The 19,884-nt window shown below is 45.1% G+C and overlaps 2 protein-coding genes across 2 annotated transcripts; both read left to right on the forward strand.

The window, feature by feature from the left end:
- Positions 1–68: 68 nt before the first annotated feature.
- LOC119449944 (ER membrane protein complex subunit 7) lies at positions 69–9,268 on the forward strand. Its single transcript, XM_037713246.2, has 4 exons — positions 69–378; positions 476–734; positions 3,578–3,658; positions 6,861–9,268. Exons 1-4 carry the CDS (start codon positions 152–154, stop codon positions 6,990–6,992), a joined length of 699 nt encoding a protein of 232 aa, XP_037569174.1. The 5' UTR covers positions 69–151; the 3' UTR covers positions 6,993–9,268.
- Positions 9,269–15,218: 5,950 nt separating this feature from the next.
- Positions 15,219–19,025, forward strand: LOC119449943 (uncharacterized). The gene is made up of 3 exons (XM_037713245.2): positions 15,219–15,613; positions 16,401–16,646; positions 17,879–19,025. The coding sequence occupies exons 1-3, from the start codon at positions 15,359–15,361 to the stop codon at positions 18,602–18,604; spliced, it is 1,227 nt and encodes a 408-aa protein (XP_037569173.1). The 5' UTR covers positions 15,219–15,358; the 3' UTR covers positions 18,605–19,025.
- The last annotated feature ends 859 nt before the right edge of the window (positions 19,026–19,884 follow it).

Here is a 19,884-nt window from a genome sequence, read left to right on the forward strand (position 1 = left end):
AAGGTTTTGGTTTTCTTTCGGTTTTAGCGTTAACCACCATCAGTAAAATCGCTAGGTGGCGCGAGGTCGCAGGATGTTTTGCGTCAGCTTACGATTGAATGGTGGCCTGCTTCCTTGACCGATCTGTGTCCTAGGCAAAATCAAATCAAATATGCGGCTTCATTCTTTAAAGCCAGCCTACCTACGGTGCGCTTGCACGCTGTTATTTCAGCTTGTTTTTCTAATAAGTGGTGCCAACATAGTGGCCAGCGATGAGGACGTTGTACAAGAGAAGCATGTGATCGAAGGCAAAGTGGTGCCTCCTGAAATCGCCACATCCGAATGGCTAACATCCACACGAATTCTTGTGAACGGAGGGGAACAACTCGGTTTCTTGAGGTGAGTAACTCCAGGCAAGGTATCTTACAGCATTCCTGTCCATCCTACATCAAGCGCTAACTGGTTTCGTCTCTTCAACCGTCTGATCACTTCGTAGGAGCGACGGCAGCTTTTCAGTGCACAATCTGTCTCCTGGGTCGTACGTCGTCGAAGTGGCTAATCCTGACCATGTGTACGAGCCGGTACGTGTCGACATCAACTCCAAGGGGAAGTTCCGGGCACGTCGAGTCAACTACATCCAGTCAAACTTGATACAGACTCTTGCGTACCCGCTGAAACTGAAGAGTCGCGGTCCCTTCCAGTATTTCCAAGTTCGGGAGACATGGAGGATCACCGACTTCCTCCTGAACCCTATGGTAAGACACCCTATGTAGTGTGTAATGTGCCCGCAAAAATGTTTTAAGTGGTTTGTCAACTTTGTCGAAAACCACTTTTGATAAACCGTTATTTTGCACGTCGCTGAAAGCACAGCATTGGCGAGGACAAACAGTTGGTTTTCGTATTCACCGAAGCCATTAATACGGATATACGTTGAAACTCTCAAACCTTTGGGTGCTGCCCCGCGAATCGCCTCCATTGGTTCCTCAAGTTATCAGCAGCCCGGGCCTTTATATAATTGCTGCTCTAAAGTGCACACAATGTGAAATTTGTTTTTGCCATTTAATGGTGCAAGAAGTTTAATGATGCACTTGAAGTGAGAAAACAACTTGAATTTATGCTTTTTATTAAGTTGCACACTCATTTGCACACATCATGCAATCTGCACATTAGTATAAAATTCTGCACACTGCATGGAAACATAGGAAACACCAATTTTAAATACATGCATGTTGAAAGAGATCTCGAAACACTTTTTTGTAGAAGATTCAAGATCAGAGACGAGTGGCTCATATTTTTGTAGGCAAAATGACGATTATTGAATGGGCAGTAGCAGGGGTAAACAATATTTTTTGAGCATAGCACACATATTCCTGTGAGTGCCTTTCCAGCTTACAGCCTTGTGTAGTAGCTTACACTATTTGTACTAATCAGTGATTTAGGCCAATTTAATGCATGTTGTAATCTGCCAATTAATTTTAGTTCAGTATGTCTTCCACTGTTGTCAATCTTTGTCACATTTCTTACACAAGTATTTAGTTTGAAACCTAAAAAAAAGCTAGACATCCTTTGCAAGTGTGTAGATCATAAGCAACACCTTGACAAATGCAGTCATTGAGACAAATTGTGCTTGCACTTTGAGTGAAATATCAGCATTGCAAAGATTTAGTCTCTCCCTACATGTATTACTGTTTATGGAATAGCAGAGACATGCATGAGTGGCATTTCCGGTGCAAGCATGTCAGGCTGTTGATAAAGACAGGTCCTCTTGTCGAAATATTGGCTCCAGGCTGAGGCTTCTCTTGTTTGCCTGCGGTTGGTCACCACGTTGAACAAGAGCACATAGAACTAATACAATATTTGACCACATTCTGCTTAGCTGTTAGCATAAGGGCATTAGCAGCAATACAATCTTCAATTGTATTGACTAAACGATTGGCTCTGCAATCAAGAAACATTTCTTACTTGTGGTTGAACTCTGCGTCACAAGATATCACTACCAGCATTGTTGTCATCGTCTATGTTTCTAATGTTCTGGCATTTTGTATGCATCAATACTGCTGCATTGTTTGTATATTGGATATACAAATATGGAGCTAAAGCTCTTTAAAAAGTTTCAGAGCAAATTTCATTCTACATTTCCCAGATAAATAGTATTTACTCTGTAATGACCTTGGAACCAGTACCTATAAATTTAATGTGCGATGTTGGCAGGTGGGAGAAGGGAAAGCTAGATATAATCAATCAAATGCAGTGTAAGTTGTACAAGTTGCCATCTTGGAACAGCATTTGTCAAATTAATTAAAGTTAACAATATGATTGTTCCATGGTGTGTTAGTGTTACAAAACAAGCTCTCATCCCTCTACTGTAATGTACAGTGACCACAGTTTTTATGTAAAAACTTAAAAAGAAAATTTTGTACTTACTACTGCATTGATCTTGCTCAAATTTTACCACAAGATTGCACTTTTTGGATCACATCATTCACTAGTACATGCTTGGCACCTTCGCTAACTTCGTTAATCGCAGAAAAAATGAAAAGCAACATTAATAGTATGCATACCTTGGCATCGAAGAAGCAGGCTACTGCTAGGTTGTGGATGACTTTACTGTTAGCAGACAACTAATGTACAGGCAAACCAAGCAAATAACAAAACAAAATATTTTGTGGTAAAGGTGGTCTTAGCTGATTTCACATGAGGTTGGCGTATGTCAGATCTGGCTATCTTGTAGCCACTTCCAGAAAAAAAAAATGGTCAGTTAGGTGACTTGTAGATTTCGAATGAACATGAAAATGGTATCAAATGATTCCTTTCCATGCTGAGGACACATACCAATAGGCAGCAACTAGTGATATAATCAAAAACGAGTATAACTAGCCTTAAGTGGGGTGCGATGCGAGTGCCTGTGTTGCTGTAACCTTCTGCCGTGCCGCTGCCAAATGCCATCTAACTTAACTGCCGTGCCCTTCGCCAGATGGCATGAAGTGCCCGAGTTTGGGATGGAGGAGAGCTGGGTTGGAGTAGCAGGAAAAGCTGAGAGTGGCCAGATGCGCAAGCAAGTGCATTCCTCGAGCCTTGAGTGTGTTTTGAACAAGCGCTAACTTTTGGAGCTAATAGGCCCTATGCCTCTTGGTAGTGTGAAAGAGCAACAAGCAAACTGAGGTGAGGGGCGCATTCTAGAGTGTCAAATGCTGAAAAAAGAAAGGGTCAACCAAGTGGCCATGCTAAACAAGACAAGGTCGATGTACTTGCGTGTGAAATATGATATGAATATGGTACGAATTGAGTGAATAATGAATATGAAAAAGAGCCAGAAAGTGACAGAATAGAGAGATATAATCAACATTTAATCATTTGAACCAGCATGTACTTCGACTTTGTCTTTAGCGTTGACACTTGGTTGATCCTTTTTTTTTTTTTTTATTGATGGGGACAAAAAATGCAATCTTGTTTTCAAACTTTGAGGAAGAACAAAGCAGCACTAAGCGCAATAGCTTCTTTGTTAGTATAGAAATGCATGTCACTGAATGCTTTTTGAGTAAATTTATGTTTCCTTGTCTGACTGCCTGTTTTTGCACCTCTGGTTTTTGTTTGCCAGGTTCTCATGATGGTGGTTCCTCTACTCCTCATCATGGTCTTGCCGAAACTGATGAATGCAGCTGACCCGGAGACTCAAAGGGTAAGAACCGTGACAGAATTTGGGTGTCTAAGCGCCTATGACGAGCTGATCTCCTGCTTTGATTTTTCCTCAAAGCTTTCAACACAAATAGATATATAAGCACAGGGTGAAATAAACAAGAACAAATTTACATAACATATAGAGTGGATTCACAGAATGGATTATATTGCTGATTCAGTCTGTGGACCGAGCCTTACGAGGCTGAGTGGCACCTAATCATGCTCTCCAAGAAGTGCTGCAGGCTGCCTGTATTGAGCTTGATTTCATGCTGCTGAGTCATGTTGTGCTCAATCTGTGGACTGAATTATAGATTTGGTCTGTCATGTAAATCCACAAGCAGATTTACACATGAAGTCAAAATGTAGCTATTACACGACTGTAACACAAAGGGTTTATAAATTCTTAAAACAGATTTCTTTCAGCTGTTAAGCTATTCATCTTAAAACACAAAGCTATTGTGTAAGCTCACAGGATGAGTGGACCAACATTCGAAATAAAGTTTCTCAGCTTATTACTATGGCTACAGTGTGGCACTGATAAGCTGGTTTCATTGCTTTATTTCGAGAGAGAAGACGCAACCTCTCAAAACTCAATAGTGCAACTTATACGTGAATAAAAACTGAAATATTCTTGGTGCGAGATTTTTGCTCAGAGTTGGGAAGTTTGGTTATTACACAAGTTCATGTCGCAAGCGTAAATGCAATAAAAATATAACTGGGGTGCATCATTTACTGCTCGCTGTAGTTATTTCTGAGGTAGATGTAAAGCCCCATACTCCATCTCACAGGTTGTTTGCAGCTCTGCCAAAGGTACGAGGCGTACACAGGTAATATCCTTGCGCAGCAGAATATAGTTCCAGGTGTAACTGTCTGATTAATGGCAGGGATTAGAGAGTTTGGTTGTTGCTTGGTACATGATCCGTTATAGCAATACGTGACTTGTTAGGACCTTCGCACATTCATGTCGTATACCATGAATTGAGCAGCCGCTGAGCAGATGATGTGGTGTGGATGAACACATCTCGAGGGAGCATGCGGCCGTCCTATTGGCTGGGGAGTCCTGCAACTTCCACAGTGCTGCAAAGGACTTGTGAGATAGGACTATAGTTTCCAAAATAACTCGTCACCCTGAATGTTAACCTTTAACGGCAGACAGTGCTTTACTGCTGCCATAACTGCTCGTGCTTGGTTGTATCTTTAACCATGCCTTGACCTTGAAAATGTTGGTAGATGAGGATGTGTAAGGGCCTGAGCACACTAGGAAGTGCAGTCTACACATTGCTTCTTCTCCTTCTTTAAGCACCAGAGTACTCTGTCAAGATTACGTTAAGTTGAAAAAAGGTAAAAGTACAAAAGAGAAGTATAGGTGCCTAAGGCTTGCATCATTGAGCTATATGTCAAGAGCATTGTCCCACCCATTGGCAAGCCTCATTTTATGTCATTGAATGAGAGCAGCATGCACTAACTCATTAGTGTTTGTGATGTTTAATTATAAGGACAATTCCCCATTATATACAGTGCTGCAATTTACCTGATACAGCAATACCATTCAGTCGTTTTGACTGTACTAGTCTCTTGCTTTGCCTCTACAGAGAAAGAGTACGCTTGAACACTCATTCAGATATCACTTTGATATGTGCTTAGCGTGACTAAACAAAATTGAATAATAATAGCATCCCAATAATTTATGAACTCCTGTGTGCTCAGCTGTTTCTGATCTCCACATTTTGCATCCTTTTGCATGGTTGCAATTTTGGGGGGGGGGGGGTGCTCTGAATACAGCACTGCTCTATATATTCTCTAAAGAGGCTATCACATGCTACGGTAGTATCATTTCATAAATTTATGAATGCATTTCAGTGAACACTTTCAAACATCTAGCTTCAATGTCAGTTCTAGCTCTTCAAGAAGGCCAAACAAAGTTTTTTTTTTTTTTCCCCGGTAACAAGTGCCCTTTTGCTGAAAAGGGAAATTTACTATCTGAAACAGCATATTATCGCCTCCATGTACCTTAGACGTAATAGTGCATTGAAGCTGCATGTCATGCTAGCACTCTGCTTCCCCTGCCTCAAGCTTTCAAATTTTTCGTTCTTTGTTTGTGTGGCACATTGACCCTGCCAGGAAAATTACTAGCTCTGCATACGTTCTATCAAGCCAAAGCATTAGGCTGAGAATCAAGTTAAGACTAGTTATGACTGCTAACAAAAATATAGAAAGAACGCAGTGTTCCAAGTCCCAATCAACTTTCTATATAACATGCTGGTCTGCCAGTTAGAACCAAACAACTCACTCTGTGGTTGTGCCATATGATATGGTAGGCCAAGCAGCAAGACAACTAATCTACTACATGCAGTTGCAGAATAAGTGATGACCAATTGTACTATCTCCGACGGCATCAGTTTATGTCTTTAGAGTGTTGCTTGCGCCAAATTCATGTTACGGGAATTTTTTATGGCCTGTGGTTGATGTAATGGTGGCGCTTCAATCATCTGTGCCTATCTGGTTCTGCGATGCTGGCAAATTTGCAGGGCGTGGGTGCCATAAATGGCAAGAAGGCACATGATGACTTGATGTTTGTGGGGCGCACGAAATATTTTTGTGTGCACAATAGGCAGACCCTACATTCTGTCAAACTAAGCTGTAACTTGTGCCTCTAGGTTTTTACTGTGCTCCTTTAAAGACATACATTTGATTTGATTGATTCCGGGGTTTTACGTGCCAAAACCAGTTCTGATTATGTGGCACGCCGTAGTGGAGGGCTCTGGATTAATTTTGACCACCTGGGGTTCTTTAACTTGCACTACACAGCACACGGGCGTCTTTGCATTTCGCCTCCATCGAAATGCGGCCGCCGCGGCCAGGATTAGATCCCGTGATCTCGTGCTCAGCAGCGCAATGCCTTAGCTGACTGAGCCATCGTGGCGGGTAAAGACATACATTTAAGCACAGCTTCCGCTAGAAGCCACTGCTTATTCCAGCATGTAGTGACCTTGATAAAATAGCACAGGTTGGCGTAGTGGACCGATGCCACATTGTGGTGCTAGTAGTAGGACAGATGCGTGTGCTCTCTGAACATGGTGAAATCGGTCTATTGGTGCAGAATTCCCGCCACTGCCATTTCACTGATTGACCACTTTTACAGAGAGGTGCCCAGACCTTTCTTCTCATTGCTGACTGAGACTCCTGAATTTTTGTATTCACAGGAGATGCACCAGATGCAGATGCCGAAATATGACATGCCTGAGCTGTCGGAAATGATGACCACGCTCTTCACGGGAGGCAACAAGAGGCAACAGCAGGCCAAGACAACTCGAGTGGCCAAGAAGCGGCAGTAGCGAGCTTTGAACAGGGCACGTGATGCCACTGCTCTGCTGTGCTGTGATACCCCAATTCAGTATCTCCTGTGCAAAATAATGGACAACATGTGTAAAAGATATCCTTAAGCCAATACTAATGGACAAGACATGTCAAGACTGTTTAGTTTTGTTTCCTCCCTGCATTGTGTTATTTTATGCACCCTATTGCCACACCTCTTCGTGCAACGGAAGTTACCCAAAGCATTTGTGCGGGTTTTGGATTTTTCACTGGGTCTTGTAGAAATTTAAAAATGTGTGCACCTTAGCATGTTGCATGAACATGTCATGGCTTACTGTCTCATGTTATCAAGAGAACAAATCACCTGCATTAAACAGTCGCATAACCAATGCCCACTTTTGTGCATTGAGTGCAATATCCCGAGTCATTGCACCCCCATGTCCCTAGCTGCCATGGCAACGTCTCAGTGTAAAAGCAAGGAAAACGAGTAACTGAAGGGCAAGTAACTACATGAGCCATTAACAGGCAGTCTTTGTAAACGTTTTCCAGCGGCATGTGCTTACAATGTGCCACTTCGAGATGAGTGCATTCACGAAGGCATAGACAAGTAAAGATAAACTCGTTATGTGCACAAATACGCAATGGCATTATGTGGTCTGCAGTACCATTGATGCTTGGGAAAGGGTGAGTGATATCTTAGTACATTTGGAGGAATTATTTGGGAAACTCATATTTTGTGAGTAACAGGAAGGTGGGCAATGAATTGAGATATTACTGTAGTTGTGCTTTCCTTGAAGCAAATTAGCACCACATGTACCTTCATTTTTGAGCATGCACTTGTAATAATGAGGGCAAGATGCACCAAATATGCAACCTGTTTTGCTTTAGCAATGTGCCTCAACACTGCAACACATGGGGAAACTTGCTTTGTGTTTGTATATCTTGTACTATATTGTTTGATATCAAGTGCACTGGGTTTAGAACAAAGAGCAGTAGTCTGCTTATGTTGCTATTGATGATGACGTGGTCTAGACAATGATATGCCTTGTTGTTCATGGACTCGTGCATTCCTTTATACCGATGGTGTTGAAAGGCTAGTGCACATTGCAAATGATGAATGCGGAAAGTCATAGAGGTCCTCTTGATTGCCAGCTTTGAGGTTCTATGAAACATTAAGTGATAAGAGACTTTGCAACAGATGTAAGACACATTTGCAAGCCAGCTCATCTGACATGCTGACATTTTTGTTTGATAATGTTTACTCTTAGTTTAAAATGAAGCTTAGCATTCTTTTTCCTTTTCTTGCTGGTGTAAGTTTGAGATTTATGCAGGCCTCTTCGCATTTTTGCAGGATCTTGCTCCATAGAGCCATCAAAATGAGCTGCTGCTGGTTTTTCAAACACATGATGGTAGCACAGCTTGCGTGTAAAAAAACATTTGTAGTATATCTCAGTGTGTTTTTTATGAACTTGGGGAACAATTCTACACTTCTGCATGTACCATGGTTGTATTTTGTAAAGCCCTCAAAATGTTTTTTTTTTTTATTATTATTAATGGTGTAGAACACTAAAGGCTCACTGTGAACCTAGTCCTTGATTTCTTGGCAGTTATGGTGTGCACATATCGCTGGTTGTAATGCATTGCTGGTTTGTTAAGTTAGCCCAGATACGGGTTGTTGGTTTTTCAGGCCAAACAGCTTGCATGATATATTCATGTTTGTCCGCGCAATTTCTAATCTCTCAAGAGAGAATTTATACATTGTGATGCTAGTGACCCTTTGTGTTCCTTTTGTAAGGCAGTGAGGAAATCAAAAGTGCACTTGTTATGTTTCTCATATGATGAAAATGCTTAGCAATTCCTGTTGTTCTATAGTGTTAATTGCTTTTTCAATTATAGACCATTGATAGTAATTTTAATTTACAAGCAAACTGCTTTGCATGGTTAGTAAGCATATATGGAATTTTATTTTAAAATTGTCATATAAACAGCTATATTCACTGAAAATTACAAATCTACAGTCCGCCACCAGCCTTTTAGGCTAAACTATTGCCTGCAGAAAAACTATTGCCTGCAGCCTTTTTTGCAACATTGGCATTTCCATGTGCATAGTTTTATTATTAACAAGTTAATATTATTGTATTCTCCGAAGCTGACATTTCTTTCCGTTGTCTGGTCTTGGCTCTGAATGCATGTGTGTACAAGAACATTTTTTGTATTCCACATCAGGAAGCCTTGATCTGTGTACAAAAAAATACAGACATTGTTATATTATGGTGAATAAATTTATGGCAACAAAGCTGTGCTAGGCAGTCTCTGATTGGGTGTTTTGATAGACGGTGAAGAGGAAGAATATCAAAACTGCATTTTGCAAGCCATTGTTGATTGACTATAGTTGAGTCGCATATATGCTTGGATGTCATGATCAAGTCTAGCTACATGGATGTGAAGCCTGTGATTGCGGCGGTGTCTTTTCCACCGCTTTAATAGCGATTCCTTCGCTTGCCACATGTGTTCAGCATCAGCTGTTTGAAAGGGAGCATCAGGTGGCATAGTTATAGTATGATTGTCAACTTCTGTTTTTGCAGTTGACTGATCCATTGCTGTAGATCAAGTATGGAAATGGGAGCATTATTTGCATGAGTTTTCTGAAATTTGTCCCAATCTGTAAGTTTGGGAGGTCGAGTGATAAAGGGCTTGTGAGAGAAAGTAACAGAAATCTGCAAGACGTAGTGATCACTACCAAAATTGATTTGAAGGTTTTTCCATTTAGTTAAGTTAACCCGAGATGCAAGGGTGAGATCTGGGGATATATCTTTGGAGGCACGATTTCCTAAGTGGGTAGATGTGTCGAAGTCATTGTGGAGGGTGAGTTAATGATCCTGAATGTGGGTCCATAAAGCTAGTCATTTAGGTGTGGATGTAGTGTGACCCCATAGCTGATTTGGAGAGCTGAAATCGCCAACAGTGAGGCGATTTTGAATCGCCAACACTGAGTGATGTATTGTTTCAGACTGTTTAGCACGAGCAAAAACGGTAGTAAAGGGGTGGTGTTTGTTGGGACTGCTGTGAATGTTAAGGATTTAAAGGGGAGCCTGTCTAGCCTTTTTAGGAAGTATTTCTATGAAATCGTGATCAATGTCGATACCCTCGAAATGGGTCAAGGTCAAGCGCTTTTGTGCTAGGATCGCGGTATTGGGACGTTTGCATCTTCTGCATTGGAATGTGTTGTATCGAGGGAATTTAATGTAACCATGCACTTCTTGTAAACCAATGACTGCGGGGGGTTGTGTGAGATTGGCTATGTATTGTTGCAGACTGGCCTTGTTTTTGGAACAGCCCCTGCAGTTCCACTGCCACACAACTATTTTGGAGCGCTTAGGGGAAGTGGCCATGCAGTCGATCGAGTCTTTCGATAATTTGATTGAACCGCTCATCGATCTAGGTAAGTCGTTCGTCAGCCTGGATAAATTTAGAGTTTATATGTGTACTGAGGTTATGAACGCTAGTAGTAATGGACTCAAGCTTGGGTTGTACGGCATCCATGCGTTTCTCAAGGGCCTCAAGCGATTGTTAGAGTTTTGAATGTGTGCAGCCAGTTTACGAATTAGCCTATCGTGTTCCTCCCAAATATCTCTCCCACCAACAGATTTATGCTTTGTGCCAGTAGTGGTAGGGGGAGGTGGAGAAGTGTCCATGATTAAGGTATGATCGCCATTCTGGCCGACAGGGGGAGGGGTTATAGTTGGTTGTTTATCAATAGCAGGTTGAGATGGGGGAGTAGTAGTTGTACATGAGAAGGGGTTTGGAGGACGAGAATTTGTTTGTGCAGAACACGATTTTCTTCCTGAAACTGTTGTAGGAGGGCATAGATGGGGACATCAGAATATTTAGGTTTAGGGAACTGTGGGAAGCTACCGATATCCAGTTTACCTGAGAAGGGCTTGATCTGTTGAAGAGTGTCCAGCTACGTGACATTTGCATGTTTTTAAATCTTGGTGCATGATAGTTAAGACACTCAGTATACAGGGTGTTTCAGCGAACACTTTCAAAATTTATTTAAGGTTGCCTGTAGCAGATAGCCCAATTCTAGTTAATGAGCTGGTCTACTCGAAAGAGGCGGCCAGCTCATGAACTAGAATTGTGCTATCTGCCACAGGCAGCCTTTAAGAATTTTTGAAAGTGTTCGCTGAAACACCCTGTATATATCGTACATGCAGCAAAATTTGCACGAACTACTGTGGCACACAGGAGGTTCTCTCTTCCGCAGCGGCTTTCGAGGTTTAGTTGACCGTGTGAGGTTCTTTGGACAGTTCGGAAATAAGGTGGGAACTGCATTTGCAGACAGAACAGGGCTCTTCGGCGCGTCAAGTAGCACCCTTTAATCAAGCTCCGCGTAATATGCCGTCGATATCGTATCCTCGAAAAATGCTTGGCGCAGACATAGTCGGTAGGCATAGTCCACTGCTTTAGACGACCGCTGTCGGACGGCGCTTTGAATAAAGGCACTCGCTCCGCACAAGTACGGTATCCAGAATTACAGTTCGGAACGAAGCATTTTCTACTCATTTCAAACTCCCCTCAGCATTTTCTACCCATTTCAAACGCCTCTCAGAAGGCCGCTGCCACTTTTGTCGAGGGCCCTTGGCGACAATACCCAAGCACAAGCTCATGAAACGCACGCGAACAAAAAGCGTGCCTTCAAAACAGCGCGGCCGCACATGCAAGCAGGAAAACGGAGCAGCGGCAGCACGCGCCTTGCCTCCGAGGCTGGTGATGATGATGATGATGATGATTTATTGGCATCCCCTTTGAAACGGGGCGGCGACAAATAGTCACCTAGCCTGCTTGATTTAATCAGGTATACTATACATGCTTTATCTAGCTTTTTGTACACCTCTCATTATTATTTTTCTTTTTCAAAAATTTACTCGATGATTTTAAGAGATCAGGGGTGCGATCTTGTACGCGTTCCAAAATGGAACGGAGGCGGTCCGTTCCATCGAGCTTGGTCAACGTCACGGTTCAAATTGACCAATCATGTGCGGCTCAAAATTGAGCAATCGTGTGCGGCTAGATGGAACTCCGGGAACGCGTACAAGATCGCACCCCAGGTCGTATCCATCTTTTCCCTGCTTTTTTTCCACCAGTACTCCAATCGTCTCTTGCTGATCTCTACGGCTGATCTGTTTATGTTTCCTTCCACTTTGAAACCAAGCGCTTCTGGGAGTTGCACGTTACCTACGGTTCTCGCTGGGTGGATCCCGTCGCATTCCATCAGGATGTGCTGAGTGGTTTCTGGATCTTTACTGCAGCATGCACATGTCTCATCTAGTTCCGAATATTTGTTCCGATATGTTTTTGTCCTTAGGCAACCGGCTCGAGCCTCAAATAGCAAGGCACTGCCCTTTGTGTTATCGTACAGATTTTCCCTTCTAATTTTCTTCTCATTCTTGTAAATCTCCATTGTCCTTTTTGTTTCCATTCTTTGCATCCAATTCACGGTCTCTATTTCTCTCACTTTCTTTCTGATGACTCCTGGTTGTCTATTTGCAGTTTCGATTATCCTGTACTTGTTTGCCAACTTCCTTGACCTCTTCCTCCATTCTGTGTCTACGCTTTTCATGTAGAGATACTTGTGCACTTTAGCCGCCCATTTATTTTCATCCATGTTCCTGAGCCTTTCTTCAAAACTAATTTTTCTCTGTGCATCTCTGACTTCAAAAGAGGCCCAACCCACGTCACCCTGCACAAAGCCAACCGGCCTACTGATCTTTGGTTAACTTCCAAACCCGCCAATATATCCGATTTTAAGCATATAATGGCATTTGCGAATGTTAGCGCTGGCACCATTACTCCTTTCCAGATTCCACGCACAACCTCATACTTATTGTAGCCCCGCAATGCTCTGTCATAGGCCCCACAGTGCTCTGTCATGACAGTGCTCTGTCATAGACCGCTGGGACCGCATTCCACAGTGCCCTCTATGACGGCGCCGACCAAGCTGTAACCGAGCCGAACCACGGCCGGGCTCGACTGGTGCGCGCGCTCGCTTCTTGAAGCGAGCGCGCGCGCCAGTCGAGCCCGGCCGTGGCCGAACATAATCTGGGGCGCGATCTTGTACGCGCGTACGCGTTCCAAAATGGAACAGAGGCGTTCCGTTCCATCGAGCCGCACACGATTGGTCAATTTGAACGTCGCGGTTGAAATTGACCAATCGTGTGCGGCTCGATGGAACGGAACGCCTCCGTTCCATTTTGGAACGCGTACAAGATCGCGCCCCTGGTCTCGAGCGGGCGGCGCTTTCGCGCGCGTTGTGGGGAGAGTGTCAGGGCGTTCTGTGGTGTCAGCACCTCTCTTGCTTATTCTTACACCGCCGCTCTCCCACTGCGGCGCATGCGCGCAGCCCTGCCGGCCTCTGCCGCCGACTCTCTCTGGGCTCTAGCCCGCCTCTCCCAGTGTCGACAACGGCGTTTAGCCGTTCCGTCACGTAGCCAGCGTTTTGACAGCGATTGTGTGCGGTCACACAAACAACGCGCACAACTGTTGTCGACGGAGGCGGCGTTTTGCCCGCGTTCGCACCGAACGCACCATTGGTGACGTGTTTATGAAGAACGTGCCAACCTTTGCCGTACACCCTATGTCGGTGTACCGTGGAGACCATAAGGCCATGGTTCCTGTGGTCGTTAAATAAATGAAAACCACCGAATCATATATATTTCTGATGCTTTAATAGTTCAAATAACCAATTACACCATCACATCTTAATAGTCATAATTGGAAATACATAATTCCCAACATAGTACAGCTTCGCTGGTCTTCCATATCCACCCCAGGGGAAGGGCTGACAGTTTTTTTTTTTTTTTTTTTTGCCACTGCGACACCAAGGCTTAATTTACTTTTTTCTATATATAGTAAAAGGGGTGTCGACCCTCAGGGCTGGGGGGCACCGCCCCCATGCAATAGAACTGTTGAAAGTGCATGATCACTTTCGTCCACATCAAATTTCGTGTGCGTTGAACGGTGAGGCTGAGTCAGTTGACGGGTTGCCCGTTGCTCTACGGTGAGGGGTCGTGCTGTACGTGACATAGCGCCAAATTGAGTATCCCGCGAAAGCGTTTACTCAAGAATACGGCCAAGGACATTATCTGGTCTGCGGTGGAATTAAATGACACAATTATACGCCGTGCACTGCGGCGTGATGGACATAGCGCCGTCGTATACTCGATCCCGAATCCTATGAAACCTTGCATGATGCCGTTGCGATTATACCAGCTAGTCAAATTCTTTAGATCCGCAAAGCGCAGTTTCTTTTATTGCGATAGCAATTACATGGACACTCCAGGCGCATATCTGCCGTCGGCGTCGCCGTAAGGTTCCGTATAAAGTCCAAGGGCGCGCGTCGATCGTCGACGCGCGCCGTGTGCTGTATGTGCGAGTGAAAGCGTGCGAGCGTGAGCCGGCAATCGCGGCTCAGGCGCACGCAAGGGAAGAAAGCGGGAAGGAAGCGCTCTGTCTTTCGTCGGTCACAACGCTCCGGGGCGGTCCAGTTACTCCTTCAGTTACTGTCTTAACAAAACGTTGTTTTATGCATTGAAGCACAAAAGTAACTGGAACGCCAATGCATTTCTCCGCAAAGTTCGGGAATTAATATCTCGAAACTGGCGTCATCCTGAGAATTCGTTCCAAGTGGATCCGCCTTGCGAACTCCACGGCTAGAATTCGTAAATTGCAATATGGGCCATGATGTAATTAGTTAAAAACTTCATTAGTAAATTTTTGTTAAGTAGTCGATTATGCATTTCAATTTTTTGTGCAAGTGATGTCCGCCTCTTCGAGTAGACCAGCTCATGAATACAATTGTGCTATCTGCCACAGGCAACCTTTGGAAATTTTTGATGGTGTTCGCTGAAACACCCGGTATATAACGCTAGCAGGGAATAAGCAACAACAACAAAAAAAGTACTATGTTGGACGGCGCACGAACACAATTGGAAGGCGAAAGTAAGTCCGAGGGGGCGGCTGAGGGACGTCGTCTTACGGTCACAGCACACGAGTGCGAGGGTTTTATCGGAGCCATACTTAGCCCCATCTTAGTCTCATTCCCTTTCCCCGAATAGGCTTATATAGCCGCCTCTTTACATTAGTCTGATCAGATCTGTGCGTGAGCTAAGATAGCCTCGACTTCGAGCCCTTGAACAGCCGAGCAGTTCCGGAAGGGAAAGGGGGGGGCTTTTCAACGCTGGCGCGGGCGGTACGAATTTAACGAGCTCGGCGGTTCGGTTGGAGAACGCCGCGTCCGGTCCCCGGGCATGCCTGCGTAGTCGGCAAACAACTCGGGAAGTCATCACACGCGCCACCGAGACTCGACAGAGGTCGTGCTTCGAAGATGTGGGCGCCCTTGGTGATCGCGGCGGTTGCGTGGACCATCGGCGCGGTGGACGCGTCGAGCGGACCTTTCTCGTGCCCGAGCCTGGAGCTGTGCAGCTGCGTCGACGAGCGCGTGGATTGCACATGCCCTCTGGGAGACGAGGCGCTCGACCTGTTCGCGCTGTTCGAGCCGGACGTGGAGTACATCAGCGTGAGGCACTGCGGAGTCGTGCACGTGCCGCCGTACCTGGTGGCCACTCTGTCGCTCGAAGAGGTCTGCATACTCGTTGTATCCCACCTACTTTGTTTTGAAAGTGTCATCTATTTCTTTTTTATTCTTCCGGAAAAGTATACTTAGGAGACGCCCGTAAGAGTGATGGCATAGCTCGAAATCGAGAAAGTTAAAGGAATGAGTGGGACATATAGGGAAACTGAAGCGTTTAATTAAAATAGCCGAGCCAGCGCAGACGGGATGTCCGTTGCTCCAATGAGGCATCTTGCCAGACGGACGCTCAACATAATTTCATTCGTATCTGTGCAACATATTTGAAGCACACGCGATGCGAAGTGGAGAACTTGAAGGTTTAATTCTGTTGGCAATCTCATTTTAATAGCTAATTTTGAAAAGGTCGATTCACTATATCATGGGGCTTAACGTCCAAAAATCAACTCTGGAGCTACGAGAGACGCCGCGTTGTCAAGGGCTCCGGATTATTTTTGACCACTTGTGGTGCTTTGCATACATCGAAATGCGGAATCGAACCCTGACCTCGTGCTCAGCACCCGAACGCCATATATATACGGCGGCAACATGGCATATACGGCGGCAACATGTCATACAGTACACAGCAGCATCCAGCAGCCTCCAAGGTGTAGTAAAACCGCAGTCGCGTAATTCCTAATGCAACAGCTGACATATATACATAGTCCGCAAAACTCGTGACAGAAGTGAACCGCACGATAGCTCTCATTCATTCGAGCCGCCACCAGCTATATGCCACATTGATTTAAACTATAGCACGTGGCAACAAATCCCCAACTCGGTTTTCCGTGGCGTGCAGTTCTCGCTGAGCGACATCGACCAGCTGGTGGTCCGCTCGATGGCCTTCGAGAAGGTGTCCGCGGTGCGCACCATGCGGCTTCGTGACGTGCGCAACCTCACCTTGGAGCACCTGGCTCTGCACGGGCTACGCGGCACCGAGCTGCTGGAGATGGACAACGTGACCGCGGCCGAGCTACCGCCTGCAGCGCTGGCAGGATTCACGGACGTCCAGCAGCTAGCCATCCGCAACTCGCGCCTGGGACAGGTTAGTGCATGCGCATGCCAGATACGTAGCGATGCCGTGGACGGCAGGACAAAAATCAGCGCGCAAATAGTTATATACTTTTGTCTAATCTTTCTGTGCCTTATTTGTGTCAAATAAGCGTTAGAAAAAGTTCTAAAGTTAAAAAAAAAAGTAAAATAAGGTACTCGACGTCCAGTACTTTGTTGATATCTCCAAACTTAGCGAGGTGTAAATTCGAAAATCCATGTATAGGCACGTTCAGTAACGGGCATATTTAATTTCACACGCATGCTGCATGGGACTCAAGCATATGCTTAAGTTTGCGGATTAAATTGGAAAATCTATGTGCTCAGTGACAGGCGGATAATCTTGGGGAATAAACATATAGTACAACGAAAAAGATAAAAAAAAGGAATTCCAAGCATACTGTGCTTACGTTGCCTTCCTTCTCTGAACATGTGGCAGGATTAAGGCGAAGAAAAAGTAGACCGCGAATCAACCCAAACAACCCATAGAACAACCCAAAGGTTTAAGGATATTAAGAATACCAATAACAATTCCGCACTTAATAAACAGCAAAAATAAACAATTATATTCATGGTGAAGTTTGTGCAGCGCTCGCAGTTGGACGCAGGACAAGAAAAGTACACGGGACATGAACGTCTACCAATTCGCTCAGTTTTCCATCTTGACGCAAACCGCATGTTCAAGCGAAACAAAACAAAACGCATTTCGGTTGAGAAATTGGTGTTTTGTGGCTATTTTTTTTTATATCGCTCACGATATTATTGAGATGTTGATTAAAGGCACAACTCATCGCACACACGACATGTGGTCTGTCCTGAATAAAAAACAGTTTTGACTTTACTCGATCCGAGATGCCCATTGTCGCACGTTTCGCACGAACCGTGGTTCAGCGAGGAGCCAGAGTGAATAAATTTTTGTTCAAGTTCCTGCTGTGCGCACATATAGCAACCCAGAAACGTTCAGCGTTGACATTTTGGACCACCTATGCGTCATTTATAAATCCGTGAACGTGTAACATTGCGTGTCACATTGCAAAACCCATTGAATTGCTCGTTTCCCTTGGGTGTAGTGCCAATGTTGATTATGTCGCGTTTGGTGCTCTTCAATTGTCTTCATACGGAAGCTGCAGTTGATTTCTTCGCTTACAGCTATGCTAATGAGCGTGAATAGTCTGTAATGTAATTAACCTTATAACGTGAGCGTGGCCTGCGAATGGACGCGTGCAGGTCCACTCCATGGCGCTGCTGTTTGCCAAGGGCAAATCGTTCCGGCTCTCCAACACGGTCGTGGACCAGGCGCAGAACGGCTCACTCGTGTTCGACTCGGTGAGCACGGTCGAGGTGTCGAACTGTTCCTTCGGCAACGTGAGCGGGGCCCCCCTGTCGGCCACCAACGCAACCGAGGTCGTCATTCGAGACTCCACGTTCACCGAGCTCCGAGAGCGCGGGAGCCTGCTCCTGCTGGGAGGCGCCAACGCGACGAACGTCATCTTCGAGAACAATCGAATCGATCTAGCCGGGACCGGAGCGCTGGCACACCTGTCTTCGGCGAAGAACGTCACGTTCGCCCGAAACGTCATCCGGACAGTAAAAGAAAGTGCGCTCCCATCGGGGCCGGCCGTGAAGTTCGCGAATAACTCGTTTCTGTGCTCGTGCAACGCGTCGTGGCTGTGGATACGGAAATCTGGTGGCGGCGGCGTCTTCGAAGGATCCGCGGTGATCAATTCGAGCATCTGCGCTGGTCCGCCTCCGCTGGACGGACTGAGGATGAGCGAAGTCGAGCCTGTGCCGGCAAACGGAACCTGCAGACTGATCAAGTCGTCGAGGCGCGAGATGCGCGAGAAGGTACTAGCACGGCTTAGCGGACTGTCTCGTGCATCCCAGGAACCACTGCGGCCGTGTGGCGGTTGGACTGTTCTGGCTCTTCTCGTGGCACTTGTAGTACCGCACTGACGTACGATACTGTTGGCAGAACATTAATTAACTTTGGCTTCAAGAGCAGCAGCCGATGGCTGGCGTCGTGATCGCCGCTGGACTGTGAAGGCGCGCACCTGGTGGAACTGAGGAGAGTTGAGCAAAGAGGCGCCTCGCATGCACTGTGTATGCACGGTCATACATGGCGCTTCTTCGTCTTCATTTGAAAACAGAGTGACGGCTCGAACTGACTTCCTTGGTCCTTTTTTGTTTGTATGACTATATATATACGCTAGTTTGGGACTGTATATATAAATACCTGCGTGTGTATTTGAAGTTGTAGAGTATGTGCAATGCGCGTAATGACATCTCATCGTATCACCTTTCATCACACACATATTCTCATGATGGGGAGTTGAAATCCAGCGTGACGCGTAAATAAAGGTCTTCAGCATAAAAATGACGATGAGTCCTTCATCATTCATGTATATACTATAGTATATGTTTAAAAAAGTTATATTAGAGCTCTGAAGCGTGACAAATCTGCGGTCTGCTGCTAACGTTTTGATTGTTGCTTTATTTGCTTATATTTTCGTACCTTTATTTTTATATCCTTCTTGAATATTTATAGAGTGTAAGAAGGCGTTACAGCGCCCAAAAAATTCCGGGGCCGAATTCACAAAGCTTTTCGTTCGTACAAGTGAATATTAAAATTGGTCGGTTGCCTTCCCTGATAATGTGCCCAGCAATAGGATTGGCTAGAATTTGTTCGTGCGAAGTATTCTGCGTAAGAGCAACTTGTGAATATGGTCTCTATAGCTATTCTGGTTCAGAGTGTATAGTATTTCACAGATACTCTTGCATATTGGATTGTTTACTTTCCACCTCCTTAGGTTGACGAGCCCGTTATTACTAAAGCAGCAGTCGATAAAACGGAGTTCCAAACAGTGGACCGCGCATCCACCATGTCAACAAATAATGATGTCGCTTAAAGAGAGGAAGTGCTTAGCTTCCTGCACGCGCCGTCCGGAAAAGATAAAGCGGGTCGCGTGGCACGTCTAATTAGCTCACTTACCCCATCTCCGTTCGAGGTGCTTTCGGCGCCGGAACCATTTTTTCCCCTCCGTATTGCAAGTCCTTCCAATTACGATGGCTGGTGGCATGATCTGTGCGTGTATCGCACTTCGACACTTCCGTCGTGCCGGCAACGTCTATCTGCAAAGAGGTCAGGCAGAGGCCTAGTCAGTAAGCTGCGGCGCGTTCCAAGGAAGCACAGCCTATGCAGACCATCGATTACCATCAATCAACCATCGATTAGG

Source organism: Dermacentor silvarum, chromosome 4, assembly GCF_013339745.2.
Source record: "Dermacentor silvarum isolate Dsil-2018 chromosome 4, BIME_Dsil_1.4, whole genome shotgun sequence".
Lineage (NCBI taxonomy): Eukaryota > Metazoa > Arthropoda > Arachnida > Ixodida > Ixodidae > Dermacentor > Dermacentor silvarum.

What these genes read in the sequence shown, in the direction of transcription:
- LOC119449944 (XM_037713246.2), top strand. Translation starts at nt 152, where the DNA reads ATGCGGCTTCATTCTTTAAAGCCAGCCTACCTACGGTGCGCTTGCACG. An exon ending in ACTTCCTCCTGAACCCTATG is followed by an intron (nt 735 to 3,577) that starts GTAAGACACCCT and finishes TTTGTTTGCCAG; the next exon opens with GTTCTCATGATGGTGGTTCC. An exon ending in CTGACCCGGAGACTCAAAGG is followed by an intron (nt 3,659 to 6,860) that starts GTAAGAACCGTG and finishes TTGTATTCACAG; the next exon opens with GAGATGCACCAGATGCAGAT.
- LOC119449943 (XM_037713245.2), top strand. Translation starts at nt 15,359, where the DNA reads ATGTGGGCGCCCTTGGTGATCGCGGCGGTTGCGTGGACCATCGGCGCG. An exon ending in CCACTCTGTCGCTCGAAGAG is followed by an intron (nt 15,614 to 16,400) that starts GTCTGCATACTC and finishes CGTGGCGTGCAG; the next exon opens with TTCTCGCTGAGCGACATCGA. An exon ending in GCAACTCGCGCCTGGGACAG is followed by an intron (nt 16,647 to 17,878) that starts GTTAGTGCATGC and finishes GGACGCGTGCAG; the next exon opens with GTCCACTCCATGGCGCTGCT.